Source organism: Staurois parvus, unplaced genomic scaffold (genome assembly GCF_062004578.1).
Source record: "Staurois parvus isolate SC_StPar_1 unplaced genomic scaffold, SC_StPar_1.0 ptg000619l, whole genome shotgun sequence".
Taxonomy (NCBI): Eukaryota; Metazoa; Chordata; class Amphibia; order Anura; family Ranidae; genus Staurois; species Staurois parvus.
Genome location: NW_028318415.1, coordinates 721,759 through 737,353, shown reverse-complemented (window position 1 = coordinate 737,353; position 15,595 = coordinate 721,759). Strand labels below are relative to the sequence as shown.

The 15,595-nt window shown below is 39.0% G+C and overlaps 1 protein-coding gene across 4 annotated transcripts in view; it reads left to right on the top strand.

Annotated features, from left to right (window-relative positions):
- The window catches only part of ANAPC1 (anaphase promoting complex subunit 1), a 129,395-nt gene that overhangs the window by 102,378 nt on the left and 11,422 nt on the right, over nt 1-15,595 (top strand). For 3 of the 4 annotated variants that reach the window (XM_089693256.1, XM_089693257.1, XM_089693258.1), the window contains 6 exons: nt 115-201; nt 2,631-2,748; nt 2,955-3,032; nt 9,771-9,838; nt 10,138-10,276; nt 13,598-13,684. In XM_089693256.1, coding sequence (XP_089549382.1) covers nt 115-201; nt 2,631-2,748; nt 2,955-3,032; nt 9,771-9,838; nt 10,138-10,276; nt 13,598-13,684 — 577 coding nt within the window. Of the gene's footprint in view, nt 1-114; nt 202-2,630; nt 2,749-2,954; nt 3,033-9,742; nt 9,839-10,137; nt 10,277-13,597; nt 13,685-15,595 lie in introns of those variants that run through there. The other variant, XR_016315402.1, reaches the window with a different exon arrangement.

The following is a 15,595-nucleotide window of genomic DNA, read 5'->3' as shown; positions in this document are numbered from 1 at the left end:
AGAGGCGTATCGTAAATAATATGTTAGCTATTCAGGAAAGGTTCATCCTGCTCAATGATTGTAACTTTATTGTATAATATTTATTGTCATTACTTTTTATAACTTTTTTTTCAGGTATTCATTAAGCACTTCGAATTCTTCAATAGCAGCTCTGCTGTGTGCTTTATATCCTCACTTTCCTGTTCACAGCACAGATAACAGGTAAATGGGTAACAAGTCTTTCTGAAATATTTCTTTATATCGTAACTTTGATTTCTTAACCACATTTTATCATGTTACCACCACAACATAAATGTATTCTATTGGAATTTTATGTGATAGACCAACACAAAGTGGCACATAATTGTGAAGTGGAAGGAAAATGATAAATGGTTTTCAAACTTTTCTACAAATAAATATCTGAAAAGTGTGGAGTTCGTTTGTATTCAGCCCCCTGAGTCAATAGTTTGTAGAACCACCTTTCGCTGCAATTACAGCTGCAAGACTTTTTGGGATGTCTCTACCAGCTTTGCACATCTAGAGAGTGAAATTTTTGCCCATTCTTCTTTGCAAAATAGCTCAAGCTCTGTCAGACTGGATGGAGAGCGTCTGTGAACACCAATTTTCAAGTCTTGCTACAGATTCTCAATGGCATTTAGGTCTGGACTTTGACTGGGCCATTCTAACACAAGAATATGCTTTGATCTAAGTTATTCCATTGTAGCTCTGGCTGTATGTTTAGGGTTGTTGTCCTGCTGGAAGGTGAACCTCCGCCCCAGTCTCAAGTCTTTTGCAGACTCTTAACAGGTTTTTTTCTAATATTGCCCTGTATTTGTCTCCATCCATCTTCCCATCAACTCTGACCAGCTTTCCTGTCCCTGCTGAAGAAAAGCATTCCCACAACATGATGCTGCCACCACCATGTTTCATGGTGGGGATAGTGTGTTCAGGGTGATGTGCAGTGTTAGTTTTCCGCCACACATAGCATTTTTCTTTTAGACCAAAAAGTTCAATTTGGTCTCATCTGACCAGAGCACCTTCTTCCACATGTTTGCTGTGTCCCCCAAATGGCTTCTCGCAAACTTCAAATGGGGTTTCTAATGTCTTTCTTTCAACAATAGCTTTCTTCTTGCCACTCTTCCATAAATGCCAAATTTGTAGACTGCACGACTAATAGTTGTCCTGTGGACAGATTCTCCTACCTGAGCTGTGGATCTCTGCAGCTCCTCCAGAGTTACCATGGGCCTCTTGGCTTCATCTCTAATTAATGCTCTCCTTGCCCGGCCTCTCAGTGCTCTGTGAGATGTTCAAAGCTTGGGATATTTTGTATAACTTAACTCTGCTTTAAACTTCTCTACAACTTTATCCCTGACTTGTCTGGTATGTTCCTTGGCCTTCATGAAGTGTTTTGTTCACTAATGTTCTCTAACAAACCTCTGAGGGCTTCACAGAACAGCTGTATTTATATGGAGATTAAATTGCACACAGGTGGACTCTTTACTAATTGTGTGACTTCTGAAGGCAATTGGTTCCACTAGATTTTAGTTAGGGGTATCAGAGTAAAGGGGGCTGAATACAAATGCATGCTACACTTTTCAGTTATTTATTTGTGAAAAAATTTTGAAAACCATTTATCATTTTCCTTCCCCTTTACAATTATGTGCCACTTTGTGTTGGTCTATCACATAAAATCCCAATAAAATACATTTACGTTTTTAGTTGTAACATGACAAAATGTGGAAAATTTCAAGGGGTAAGAATATTTTTTCAAGGCAATATATATGTATGCGATGGAACAAGTTGAGACTCTCTTCATAAACACATTGATGTTATATGATGTGAATGAATCCACTTGCAGTATGTTATGGATTTGTCTGCTTATGTTGTAGTGTTGTGGAGTGGTTCTATTGAACACATTCTGTATACTGAAGTATCAAAAGCTTTTTTATTATGCAGCAAATAGGAGATGTGCAAACACAATCTATTATTTTAATTTAAAAACAAAAGGAGGAAAATCTCCTAACCAAGAGGCCGCATGAAGACATTTATTGGTTATCACCTTAACAATGTCAGAAACCACATTTATTGTCCTCTGCACAATTTCCTGTGATCAGGGCCGTTCATTTATTTTGTAGTCACAGGAATATCAGAACCCATAGAAGCATGTCCAAAATTAGACAGAATTCTCTTCAGTGGACATTTTTTTTCGAGTGTTCATAGCATCTACAGAATTTAATAAGGGAGTTCAAAGGGTATCATCACTAAAACAACCTTGTTTCCAATGTCTAAATTAAAAAGCCACTCCATGTAAATAAGTACATATCACTCTGTTTGAGTGTTTAATATTTACACTTTTCAACTCTTCAACTAAATAAATTAGTTGCAATGGCAAAGTCTTTTTCAGGCATGGTCCTAAAGCTCATAACAGCCCATCTCTTGTGTTTTTAGGATCTCTTGTGTTTTTAGGATCTCTTGTTTAATTAATACATTATTTGTGTTGGTCTGGTTGGTAAAGGTATGGTAATCTTGCCTTTACATTACATAACATGTATAACATGCACTACATACATTGGTAAACATTGGTTTTTCCTTTGAAATGGTTACTGTATGGAATAATGACCAAGATATATTTAATGCTTGTATGTAAACAGGTATCATCTGCAAGCTTTACGGCACCTCTATGTGCTGGCTGCTGAGCCGAGGCTCCTGGTCCCTGTGGATGTAGACACCAACACACCTTGCTATGTATTGCTGGAGGTTACATATAAAGTAAGCTATAGCACAGATACTTTTTTTTTTTAACTCCATCATTTATCAACAACATGGTGCATATGTGGCTCACTGGTCCTTGTTATTTTTGAATGTCGTACATAAGCTTAAATAGGCTGAAAACGTCTGATAATATCTTGCAAAGGTGCATCATGTACAATTTACCCATGATTATGGCTGACATCTTCTTTATGTTTTCATCGCAGGGAACCCAGTGGTACAAAGAGACTACAGAAGAACTTATGGCACCCACTCTACTTCCAGAGCTCCATCTTCTTAAACAGGTACATAGAAGGTGGGGAACATGTATGCTGTCACATATCAAGGCAATACTGAAAAAATAAAAAAAAAACAGCAGTGAGAGGGGTATGAGATAGATTTAATATCATTTAGCAGTTTTATCCATAAGTTCCTTTTTCTGTTGCTCTAAAATAGCACAGCAACATTATTATACCTTACACTGACCACTTCTTGTGTTTAGGGTTTGAATGAAAATCTGTTTCATTTTAACGAAAATCTTCATTTCCAGTGGTAATTCTCCTGCAGACCTGCTCCAAATTGTCTCCGATGGCTGCCTGAGGTTGTGTATACGCAGAAGTTGCAAATTAACCACTTGCCCACTGCCCTATATTAGAAGTTCTGTTACAGGGTGACAGGGCTGTGCAAAATCACATACATACACACATATATATGTGTGTGATTTGTATTTCCGGGTAGGGGGCGCACCGATCTACCTGCGACTCCATTGGCGGATACAGATGTCAATCACAGGGTCCCAGCCAGAGATTCCCCACGGCACACCCAGCGATCGCCGCATAAAAACTGACTGCGGAGAGACCTGTGTGTAAACAACACAAGTGTCTCTCCTGTCAGCAACATACGGATTGAAGTAAACTAGTAAGAGGTTTATAGCAAACTTCAATATGGCTTGGTTACACAGCATAAACAGAATTGGAATGTGTAAAATCATATGTTACTTGTGTTCATTCGAACTTAACCACTTGCCTACCGGGCACTTTCACCACCTTCCTGCCCAGGCCAATTTTCAGCTTTTAGTGCTGTTGCAATTTGAATGACAATTGCGCGGTCATGCAACATTGTACCCATATGAAATTGTTGTCATTTTTTTTCACACAAATAGAGCATTCTTTTGGTGGTATTTAATCTCCACTGGGGTTTTTATTTTTTGCACTGTAAATGACAAAAGGGCAAAAAAATGTGGAAAAAAAGTTTTCTTTGTTTCTATTATAAAATTTTGCATAGGCAGCACTGATGGGCACTGATAGGCAGCACTGATGAGGTGGCGCTGATAGGTAGCACTAATGAGGCGGCACTGGTGGGCACCGATGACGAGGCACTGATATGCAGCAATGATGGGCCCTGATGGGTGGCACCGACTGGAGGCACTGATGGGTGGCACTGATAATCAGGGCACCGATAATCGGTGCCCTGATTATTAGTGCAGATCTCCCCTGTCACATTTGCTGGTTATCAGCAGTACTTTCCTCATATTGTGACAGCGTGAGGAAAGTGCAGCCGATGGCCGGCAACTGTATTTACATTGTGATCTGCTGTGTCATTGGACACAGCTAATCACGTGGTAAAAGGCCACTGTGATTGGCCTTTTACCTTATCATGTGATCAGCTGTGTCCATTGGACTGGGGGCAGGCAGGGGACGCGTTCTGGAAGGACGTCCATGGACGCCCTCTCAGAACTGGACAATCACACTGTAGCCGTCTTTCAGCTATAGCGCGGTTGGAAAGCATTTGAGGAAAAGACAACACTTCTCTTATCGCAGAATCTCATTTAGTATTAGCAGACCTGCTTTTCAGAAACTAACCGCATACCTTCTACCTGAGATGGTCTTGCAGTCCCCAGTGAGCAGCTAGGACTATCAAACAGGTAGACTAGTTCACTTTGGGCCCTCAGGAACTGATGGCAAGGAGATAGTCTGAAGTAAGGAAAAGAGCTCTTTACCCCAAAACAACCAATGTTCTTTAAAGGCAATGAAGAGTCTTCTGAGCATGTGATGGGGCCCAGTTGGTGCACAGTCAAGAGAAGTGTAGACTGTAACTCTCTAAGGAACAGTGCAATCGAGAGGGAAAAATAACACTCCCCCTGCAAGCAGCAATTTTACAGATGTAATGTTCCTTTAAGGCACTAGTCACTAGCGAATCTAAAGCAACAAGTGGCCAATCTGGTAAAAGCGATTGTTGGAGCAGGGCAACTCTTCTTTGGGCTACAAGACTTTTGGCACAGTAGGGAAAAGGCCTCCTTAGCAGAGTGAATTGATGGTGACACAGTGGTGGTTTAGCCTGTGGACCAAATGTCCTGCTATCTGTTCTGATGATATGGCTGTGCTAAGTATCGTCAGACAGTAACTGCTAAAGGCTAAGTGCAATGTCTGCAACTGTGTGCAGGAAAATAGTAAAGGTGGAGCATGTGTAAATGTTCCCTGTCCTTGATAATGCTTGGGACTATCTCATCTGAGGGATGGCGTCTGGTGAATTCTGGCAGTCTTTCTCTCTTCTTCGATAAGGTCTGTACACACTCTATGGTCCCGCCTGTAGTGTTCCGTCCGGTCACCTGCTTGCAGACTAGCTTTCTGCACGATGCGGCAAGGTCAGCGATCAGACTCTCCCTCCTTGCCTCCTCTTTCTCTTTCCACGGCCTGCTCCAGTCCCCCCGCAGTCAATGCACTCCTCTCTCCAGATCTCTCCCTTCTCACGTCTTGTCTCATCTCCCAGACTTTAATATATATATATATATATATATATATATACACACAGTTGTGTTCAAAATAATAGCAGTCAGACATCACTAACCGGATCAATCACTGTTTTTGGTAGAAATGATATTTCTGCATGGCAAATAATTTACTAGCAGGTGTAGTAGAGTAATAGAAATCCAAGAGACCCAACAGTCATGACATGCATGCTGCTGATTCTGTGTAATTAAATCACTAATTGAAAGGGGCATGTTCAAAATAATAGCAGTGTGGAGGTCTATTAGTGAGGTCATTTTTTCTTTGAAAAACAGGTGCCAATTATTGCCCTTATTTAAGGAAGGAAGGCAGCAAATGTTGTACATGCTGGTTACAGTGCATTTCTCTCTGAAATTCTGAGGAAAATGGGTCATTCCAGACATTGTTCAGAAGAACAGCGTACCTTGATTAAAAAGTTGATTGGAGAGGGGAAAACATATAAAGAAGTGCAGAAAATGATAGGCTGCTCAGCTAAAATGATCGCAAATGCTTTAAAATGGCAACCAAAACCTGAAAGGCGTAGAACAAAGCGAAAAACTACCATTCGAATGGATAGAAGAATAGCCAAAATGGCAAGGACTCAGCCAACAATCAGCTCCAGGAAGATCAAAGAAGGTCTAAAGATACCTGTGAGTACTGTTACAATTAGAAGACACCTATGTGAAGCCAAGCTATCTGCAAGAAGCCCCCACAAAGTCCCACTGTTGAAAAAAAGACGTGCTGAAGAGGTTACAATTTGCCAAAGAGCACATTGACTGGCCTAAAGAGAAATGGCGCAACATTTTGTGGACTGATGAAAGTAAGATTGTTCTTTTTGGGTCTAGTGGCCAGAGACAGTTTGTCAGACGACCCCCAAACACTGAATTCAAGCCACAGTACACTGTGAAGACAGTGAAGCATGGTTGCGCAAGAATCATGATATGGGGATGTTTCTCATACTACGGTGTTGGGCCTATTTATCGCATACCAGGGATCACGGATCAGTTTGAATACATCAGAATACTTGAAGAGATCATGCTGCCTTATGCTGAAGAGGAAATGCCTTTGAAATGGGTGTTCCAACAAGACAACGACCCCAAACACACCAGTAAATGTGCAACATCTTGGTTCCAGACCAACAAGATTGACATTATGGAGTGGCCAGCCCAATCCCCGGATCTTAATCCAATAGAAAACTTGTGGGGAGACATCAAAAATACAGTTTCTGAGGCAAAACCAAGAAATAGAGAAGAACTGTGGAATGTAGTCCAATCATCCTGGGCTGGAATACCTGTTCACAGGTGCCAGAAGTTGGTTGACTCCATGCAACACAGATGTACAGCAGTTCTCAGAAACAGTAGTTATACAACTAAATATTAATTAAGTGATTCAAAGGAAAGCAACATCTTCAAACATTTTTCAGTTTATATAGTGAATGTTTGAGTTTGTAAAGAAGAATACAAACACTGCTATTTTTTTGAACAGTCTAATATTCACTTTTCCTCAATTTTTTTTAGAGGAACAACATAAATTTGATATTTTTCTTCATGTTTTTATTTGGAATAGAATGTGTAGTGTTCCCAGTGCATTTGTGTGTATTAGAAGGATTTTGAGCTTTATTCACTTTTTTCAACACACTGCTATTATTTTGAACACAACTGTATATATATAAACTTGTAGCATGCTTCTAGCAGGGGTGCGTCAACACATTATGATGCCCTAGGCACGCCCGAGTGTTCCATTTATAATGGCCAGGCCTTCATTTGATTCCAAATTCACCAAGTTCACAACTAGCTGGAAGTGACCAATTCCGTGGTCGTTTAATGCCTGCTATCACACTCCAGGCAATGGAATGGTTAGAATAGCAACACAATGTTGATGTGCTCCTTTGACAGAGGAAAAGAGGGGTCTTCGCTATGGATGTGGCATATTATTCCTTGGAGAAAGCACACACATGCAGGCTGTTAGTGGGCACATTCCTGGACTATTTCTACACCGTTGCCAGCATTTTTTAGATAAGGCATAATTGTACATCCAGCTTATCATGTTTTTGTTTTGCTGTTCTTTAAAAAAAGAAAATATAAAGCTGAACTGGTAGGTTCCTTAACAAGGATCTTAATTGGGGTTCAAAATATGTCAATGCACTATACACTGTATCAGTATAAATGGTTCTTAAAGTGCTGTGTTGTGTAGTTTGTGATGCATTTTTCAAGTCTAACAGAGAATTGTTATTAGCATGATTTTTTTGCTTCTCACTGTGTGTATCCCAGGAGTACTATGTGAATACTCTGCATGTACCTCTACCAGCCTTTTTCAACCAGGGTGCCTTTAGGCTTCTTTAGGGGAACCTTGGCGAAGTGCAAAAATTGTATATAAGCCAGCAGGTGGATCAAGCCTGCCTTTTAGTTACACAAAGCCACATTGTTCACCATTCCAACTTTCTAGCTGCCAACGACATAAAAAAATTGATGTAATCAGTTGATAAGGAGGATGTTGGGCACCTGCACTGCATCCTTGCTTGCCCCTCTCCATCAACACTGGGGTCACATTAGCTGAATGAAGGAAAGAAACTGAGGGGTAAGAGAAACAGTGGAATACTAGTCAGTATCAGTGTGCAAAGGTATATTTGCTTTGAAAGGATAAATCGCCTCTAACGTTGGGTGTCTCACATGTGCAGATGTTGATGCATTCTGTAAAAATATTAGTTTCATTTTTTACATTTTGCAATGGTTGCCTCAAAGTTGTGCAGAATTTTAAAGGGTGCCTTGACTGAATAAAGGTTGAGAAACCTTTACCTATACTATATGAATAGCAACTTTTTGTTGTATTGTAGAGAACCAGTCATACCTGCATTAGAATAATCCGAGTATTAGGTCTCAACATATTATAATTGTGCAGACTTTACTTTTGAAAGATTTCTCAAATCTAAATAAGGGGATGAATATAAGTATTTAATATGTAAGTTTGCACTGTTATGGTAAGCTAAGACTGTGTGCTCATTTGCTCCAATTGTGATTTAAAACCCATTGCAGTTTTCTGTGCAATGTAAGATGCATTGAGGCTGATACAGTGGGTATAAAAAAAAATCAACCCCTTTTAAAATAATCACATTTTGTTGCATTGAAGTCTGAAAAGGCAGACACTGTTTTTGTTTTACCCAGCTATGCCAGAAAGTTGTCAATGGGAAGAAGATTTATCTTACAACATGACAATGACCCTAAGCACACAGCAAAAATGACCACACAGTGGTTGAAGGAGAACAAGGTGAATGCCCTTGCATGGCCTAGTAGTCAGAGCCCAAACTTTAAACCCCATTGAAAATCTGTGGGATAACTTCACTCACTTCAGTGACAGTCACCATCAAATTTAACTGAACAGTTCTGCAAAGAAGAATGGGCAAACATTGCAAAGTTAGTAGAGACATATCCCGACAGCCTAAAAGCTGTAATAAAGCAAAAGGTGGTTCAACAAAATACTGACACAAGGGGGTGATCCTTTTTCAACTCAGTGATTCTGTTTTTGATTTTTTTTTTTTTCTGACATGTCGGTGTTAGATCTTTCACTTGGATGTTATAAGTTGTGTCTGTCTTCATTTCAGGCTGCAAAGCAACAAAATGTGATTTTATTTTTTATTTAACGGGGGGGGGGGGATTCTTTTCTATAGCCACTGTATACAAAAGGATTTGAGAATTGTCACATTCAAATATTTGTGTAAATATTTAATTATCCAGTCACGTACAGATTAAATAAGTCCGCATAGTATTTCCTTTTTACATGATTGGATAATTGAAGTTAATCTTCTCACAGTTTATTGGTGGAAGATTCTCCAATCCTTTGGTAAATCAGCTTCCTTGCCTTGTTTGTTTAGCTGTTTTTCGGTGCAGTTTTAAAGCCCCCATTACATGGACCTGCAGGTAAACTCACCTAAAACGTCAGAAAACAAGATCATTTCAAAATGCACAGAAACTCATCACCTCTGAATATTTGTTGCTTACAACACTGCAGTGGGTTTCAATTGCAAATGTAGTTTGCATGCTTTATAAAATGTACTAAGCCTAGTACAGATGCTTGTGTAAACTTAATTCTCAGTTGTGACTAGTTCTCTGAAAGTAAACAGTGTTTTGTGATATCCATGGTGAGATGGTCCTCCGCCCAGTGGTTAAAAAAAAAAAGGAATTCAACTGAACTGAGAAACAGGATATTACTTTATTAATCTTTTTATCTGTCTCCTCTTGCTCAATGCATTTTAGGTTTTAACATATTTCCTTTCACTGCTAGATAAAAGTGAAGGGTCCTCGCTACTGGGAGATTGTTATCGATTTACGAAAAGGAACACAACATCTGAAGTACGTAATTTGAAATTAATGTGTTTTTTGAAATGGCATTAATGCTCAAGGAATGAATCATTTATGTTTAGATATATCTGTCTGCTGTTACATCATTTTGAACAATAAAATATATTTACAAGCCAACAAAACAGAACCCTAAAATGCATACATATGGGTAGGTTGATTTGATAGGACTGATTTAGTTAACGTTTTTAGATTTCTTGGCAGAGAAAATTATTCTTATTGCCAGTTATTATTCAATCAATTACATGTTGCAGCTGAATCCATTTTTTATGTCACTTTTCATTCTCTATTAGGTCTATCCTTTCTAAGGATGGTGTTTTGTATGTCAAGCTTCGTGCTGGACAGTTGTCCTACAAAGAGGACCCCATGGGCTGGAGAAGTCTGCTCGCTCAAACTGTTACACTCAGAAACTCTGAAGCTCGTACATTTAAGGTAGTAGATTTTTTTGTTTGTTTTTTTTTTGATTGGTGTGAAAACTGATGTCTAATGTATTTTAATTTCTGTAGCCTACGATGTTACACTTTCTATATCATAATTCATGCACTTACAGTAGTTCTAATGTGTAAAAGTGGGCCACGAGAGAGAGAGGTAAATATCAATGCTTGCTATTACTCTCAGATGCTACTTGCTGTTTTTCGTGGCTTACTGCTGAATTGGTTTAATATGACGAGGTTGGTTTCTTCTTTTATTGGGGAAAATGTATAGCCAGTTTGACTGCAAAACAGATTTTACAGATAAAGGCAATCAACTACCAATAGTTTTTATGGCGAAACTATCAAAACTGTTGTTGGTAAGTTGCTTTGACCTGTTAAAATTTTTGTGGTTAATAGTTGCTTGAAAATAGTAAAATCACTTTGTTTATGACCAGCATTAGCTTTCTTACAAATGCTTTTTATTGCGGTTATATTTGATGGTCTGTTTAGAGGCAGATAAATCTGAGCAGAGTTCTTTATGAAATCAGGAATACAGATGGGTTAGGTGGAAACACTCTTTGGACCTCTTTCATTAATATGGCACTGCCTTTGAAGACGGGTATGCATGTTAAAGTAGTACTATAGGCAAAACTTTGGGATCGAGTTAGGGAGGGTTGCAACCCCTGTCAGATTTCTTTTTGCCATCTGTGTCTAAATCAGGGAGATTTCCCTCCACTTCCTGTCCCATAGTGTAGCCAGAGACCAGTAAGAGTGCCCATGCTGACCTGTGTTCACAGCCAAAAGCACCTATAATGGGTATGTGAACATCAGAACTGAATGCAAGAATGGTTTGAGGAACACATCGAGCTTGAGGTGGTGAGTTGGCCTCCAGGTTCTCCAGATCTCAATCCAATTGAGCATTTGTGGGATGTGCAGGAAAAACAAGTCTGATCCATGGAGGCCCCACCTAGCAATTTACAGTGCTTGCATATACCATACCTGTGGGATCCCAGTAGAAGCTGAAAATCACTGTAGTGGACACCATTACTCCAGTGATCTCCTCCTGTGTCTGAGTCCCATGCTGAAATGCTGCCTTGCTGTATTCTGAACACAGGAGGTCAGCAACTCAGCAGGGGCTCCAGTGAGAGATTGCTTTGTATTTTCTCAGTGAATGCAAAGAGTTCTCTGATTGGACAAGGTGGGGCGGTGACACCATGCTCTCCACTTTGCCCAGTCAGAGAAGTCTTTGCATCCATTGAAAACGTGCAAGGCATTCTCTTAATGGTGTCTGTGCCTGTGTTCAAAATGTAGCAGGGCAGGGACCCAGTAGCCTAGTGGAGATCACTGAACCAATGTAACTATGTTAAACAAATGGAGTTCTTCTCAAAGGCTTCATGCACACTGGGCGCTGCTGTTAGGGGTGTCTGGCGTTTTTTTTTCTTTTCTTCCACTAAATGCCCCTGCGTGTTAGCCTATGTGTCCATGCGCACACAGGTGTTTAGAGCAAGAAAAAAAAAGAAAAAGTTCCTGAGCATCCAGGAACAGCGGCGTTTTTGCAGAAAAACTGTTTGACGCATGTAAATGCATCTTAACGTGTTGACGCCAGGTGTGTTTAGCGCTTGAGCGTTAATTCATTTCAATGGCCAGAATAAATTATTATTCTGTCCAATTAAATGAACTTACGGTCAAGCGCTTGATACGCCTAAATGTATTTACACGTTTTCAAGTGGTTTTCTCTGTCAAAACACTGCTGTCAGGAGGAAAGGCGTCTAGGAGAGATCACCAATGTGCATGAGTCCTTAGGGTTACTAATATCTTCTTTTTGGCTCTTATAGGAGTAATACCACAATATGTCAAATCTTCATCTGAAACATTGTTCTAAAAAGTATCTTGTGTTTACATTCATTTCAATAGCTTTTGTTTTTCAAGACAGTAATGTGTGTGATTGTACAAAGCACTTGCTTTGCTTGGCCCTAGGATGCAATGTAGATTTTAATACAAGGGTTGCTTTTACACAATTTTCTTTAAATAAGTAATAAGAGCAAACATGCTGTACCTTCCTATTGGTATTCTTCAAAGGGTGAATCAAATTATGATGTGTGTATATATAGATCTAACAGAAGCCTGTAAGAGACAGCCGCATCAAACAAATGACATAGGGTCAGAGCAATAGGAAGCGATGGGGATGTCTCCAACTGGGACAGAGATAGCAAAATATTTTATAGAAGATTAGAACCTCCTGTGAGGTTATTCATTTCCATCTGTGCTGTATTGTGGAAAAGAGAATAAGGGGAGACCTAACCAGTTAGGTGTTACACAGAGCAATAAACTCTTGGTAAATTCTAACCCATCCTAGTTCTTTTATTTAAGCTCAAATAAAAAAAAAAATGGCTGGATTTGCTCTTGAACGGTAAGGCCTCTTCCGCACTGCTGCCAATGCAGCGTTATTGGGCATACAGGTGTTTGTTTTGGTTTTGTTTTTTGTAAATTTAGACCATTGTTTTCAACATGCCTGTACACACAAACACATAAACATACACTGTGTATAGATCAGTAAAAAGAAAAAAAAAATACAAAAATCTGTGTTGCTGGTCAGTATGTTTAAACGTATACGTGGATATGTCACACTCCCTTGATTGAATTAAAGCTAGAATTTGTACACATGTACGTACATATATGTGCAAGCGCTATACAACCCATCCTCATGGTTTGTTTCTTTTTTGCCTGAAATGTCTGATGTTTATACATCAGTACAGTGTGTAAGTACCCTAAAGCTGGCCATAGATAGATCGAAATTTGACCGGCCGAATTTCGATCCATCTATGGGCAGGCTGGTTTTATTGAAGTCAATCTATTGATTGACTTCAGTATAACCTTCATGTTGGGTTTTTTCCATACAATCACTGCTGCTGGCTATAGCCGGCAATGGTGTTCATTGTATTCTGATGGCCGCAAAACTTCCTGCTATCAGAATTCACTAGCACAGCAAGAGGGATTCCCTCATCAACCCTGACTGTGTTGATCAGGAAACGGAGTGATTTTCTTTCCTTCAAACCGGGAAGGAAAGAAAATTGCCTAATGTTTGGCTTGCCAAAGTCAGAAGCCGTCAACTGGCATTACTGTTGTCTTCTATTAACCCAAATTGAAAAAAACACTCTGCTTTTTTCTTTAGGTCAGTGTTTCATTTTTTAGGAATCCATTTCCCAGAGGCTCATTTTATGCGGAAAGTTCCCTCAGTAAATGAAGCATTTTGAAGTTCTAACAAAGTGTGGTGTGACTTGGATAATGGATGTTGCTTGATAAACAGTTAAGCACACACTGTTCTTTTTTTGTTTATTAGCCGGAGGCCATTTCCGCATTCACATCTGATCCAGCATTGCTGTCATTCTCTGAATACTTTTGCAAGCCAACAACTGATATGGGCCAGGTAAAAATTTAATTATTTTTCTAATATGAAAATGTAAACTTCTTTTGTAATTTTTATATGTGGCGCTAAACAAATTTAAAATGTTTATGTTTGATGTGTTACTTCTCTTTAGTTTTGACTATTTTAGTATCGGTAATGTTTAAACATAATTGCTATTTGACAGAGGGTAAAACTGGCTATTGTTTGAAAGGTTAACCATATTTAGGGTGTAACGTGTAACATGCTCCTGGACTGCGAGCGTGCTTATCAGCATACCCAAAGTCCATTCACGCTGCCTACAGCTCTGTAACAAAGAGCAAGCACAGAGGTACAGACAACCGAGCTGCAGGCGTTAGGTGCAGGAGCCTGACTTTGTTGCCGTGATAAACTGATTGCGGGTGTGGTGCATCGTAGGCTCCTGTGAAAAAAAAAAATTAATAAATTCACGTATTGTTTTGTTCTGAAAAAATGTGCATTTATTATTTTTTTCAAATGGGTGAACCTCTCCTTTAAAATCAGGAGGATGTTAGTTGTGGAGCAGAAAATACTCCCACTTTTTTGTCCTTTTTTGGTTCCTATAAACACCTGAAACTTGTATCCTTAAATGATTCTTCTTTTAAAAGCAAAAACAATTTAAGAAGAAAATGTAACCTTTATATGACATATCTGTTTTAAAGTTTTTTTGCTGAACCACACTTGTACAGTAATCTATTTTAGCCGGCAGGCCACAGTCTATTGTGTGTTTGCAGCATTTCTCCATAGGCAAATAACCACTTCCCGTCTGGCCCATGTACATAAACGGCCGGATGGGAGCAGTGCAGGAGCGGGTTGCTGTTCATAAACTGCATCCTTATTTACAGCCTGTGCGTGCTCCCTGGGAGCGTGCAGCACCGCGATTCGGTGCCTGGCTATGCCCGGAGGACCTCTGTGAGTTCCTGATCATGTGATCACTGATTGCCCAATCAGTGATCACATGAATAGTAGTAAGCAAGATGTCACTTGCTGACATCGTTGCTTACTATTTGTGAGATCACATGGTACAAGGCTATTCACAACAGCCTTGTACCATGTGGCAAGCTGTGACCAATCACAGCTCCCACAGTATTTCTCAATGGCTGCAAGAATGCAGTCAGAAAGAAGGAGAAATGATTGCTTTTACAGCCTTTATGGGTGTAAAAGCAATCAGTGTAAAAACAAAAAATCTTCATCACCCCCCACATGTAGTGCAGTGTCACTATGGTGACACTGTACTGCTAGGATGACAGTATCTTAAAAAAAACCCATAAATATAAAAAATAAAATAAAAATGTTATAAAAAATTTCTTTGAAAAATTATAATTTTTGGTTTTAAACTAATTTGGGTTTTTGTTTTCTTAATAAAAAGATAACTGAATACATTTTGACCAATATTCATGAAGAAAGATTATTTATTTGCAAAATTTTATAAGAAACACTTTTTTTTCAAAATCTATGGACTTTTTCATTTATATAGCAAAAAAATAAAAATCCCAGTGGTGAATAAATACCACCAAAATAAAGTTTTATCTGTCTCAAAAAAATGCTAAAAAATTAATATGGGTACAGTGTTGCTGCATGACTGCGCAATTGTCATTCACAGTGTGATAGCACTGAAAGCTGAAAATTGGCCTGGACAGGAAGAGGGTAAAAGTGTCTGGACTTGAAGTGGTTAAGGAAAATCCATATCTCTGCAGTTTGCTTGCTTTTTATGTTTTTTAATTAATATACAAATGCAGAAAAAAATGTGTTGATACCCTTCCATGGAAAAGTAGAACCACAATTTATTTTCAAATAACTTGAAACTGACCAAAGTAATTGGCGTCAATGATTGTTCATTCCATATTTAATAGAAATCAGACTTTGCTTTTCATTTTTGATTCCACAATATTAGAATAAAATATTAGAATATTTTAA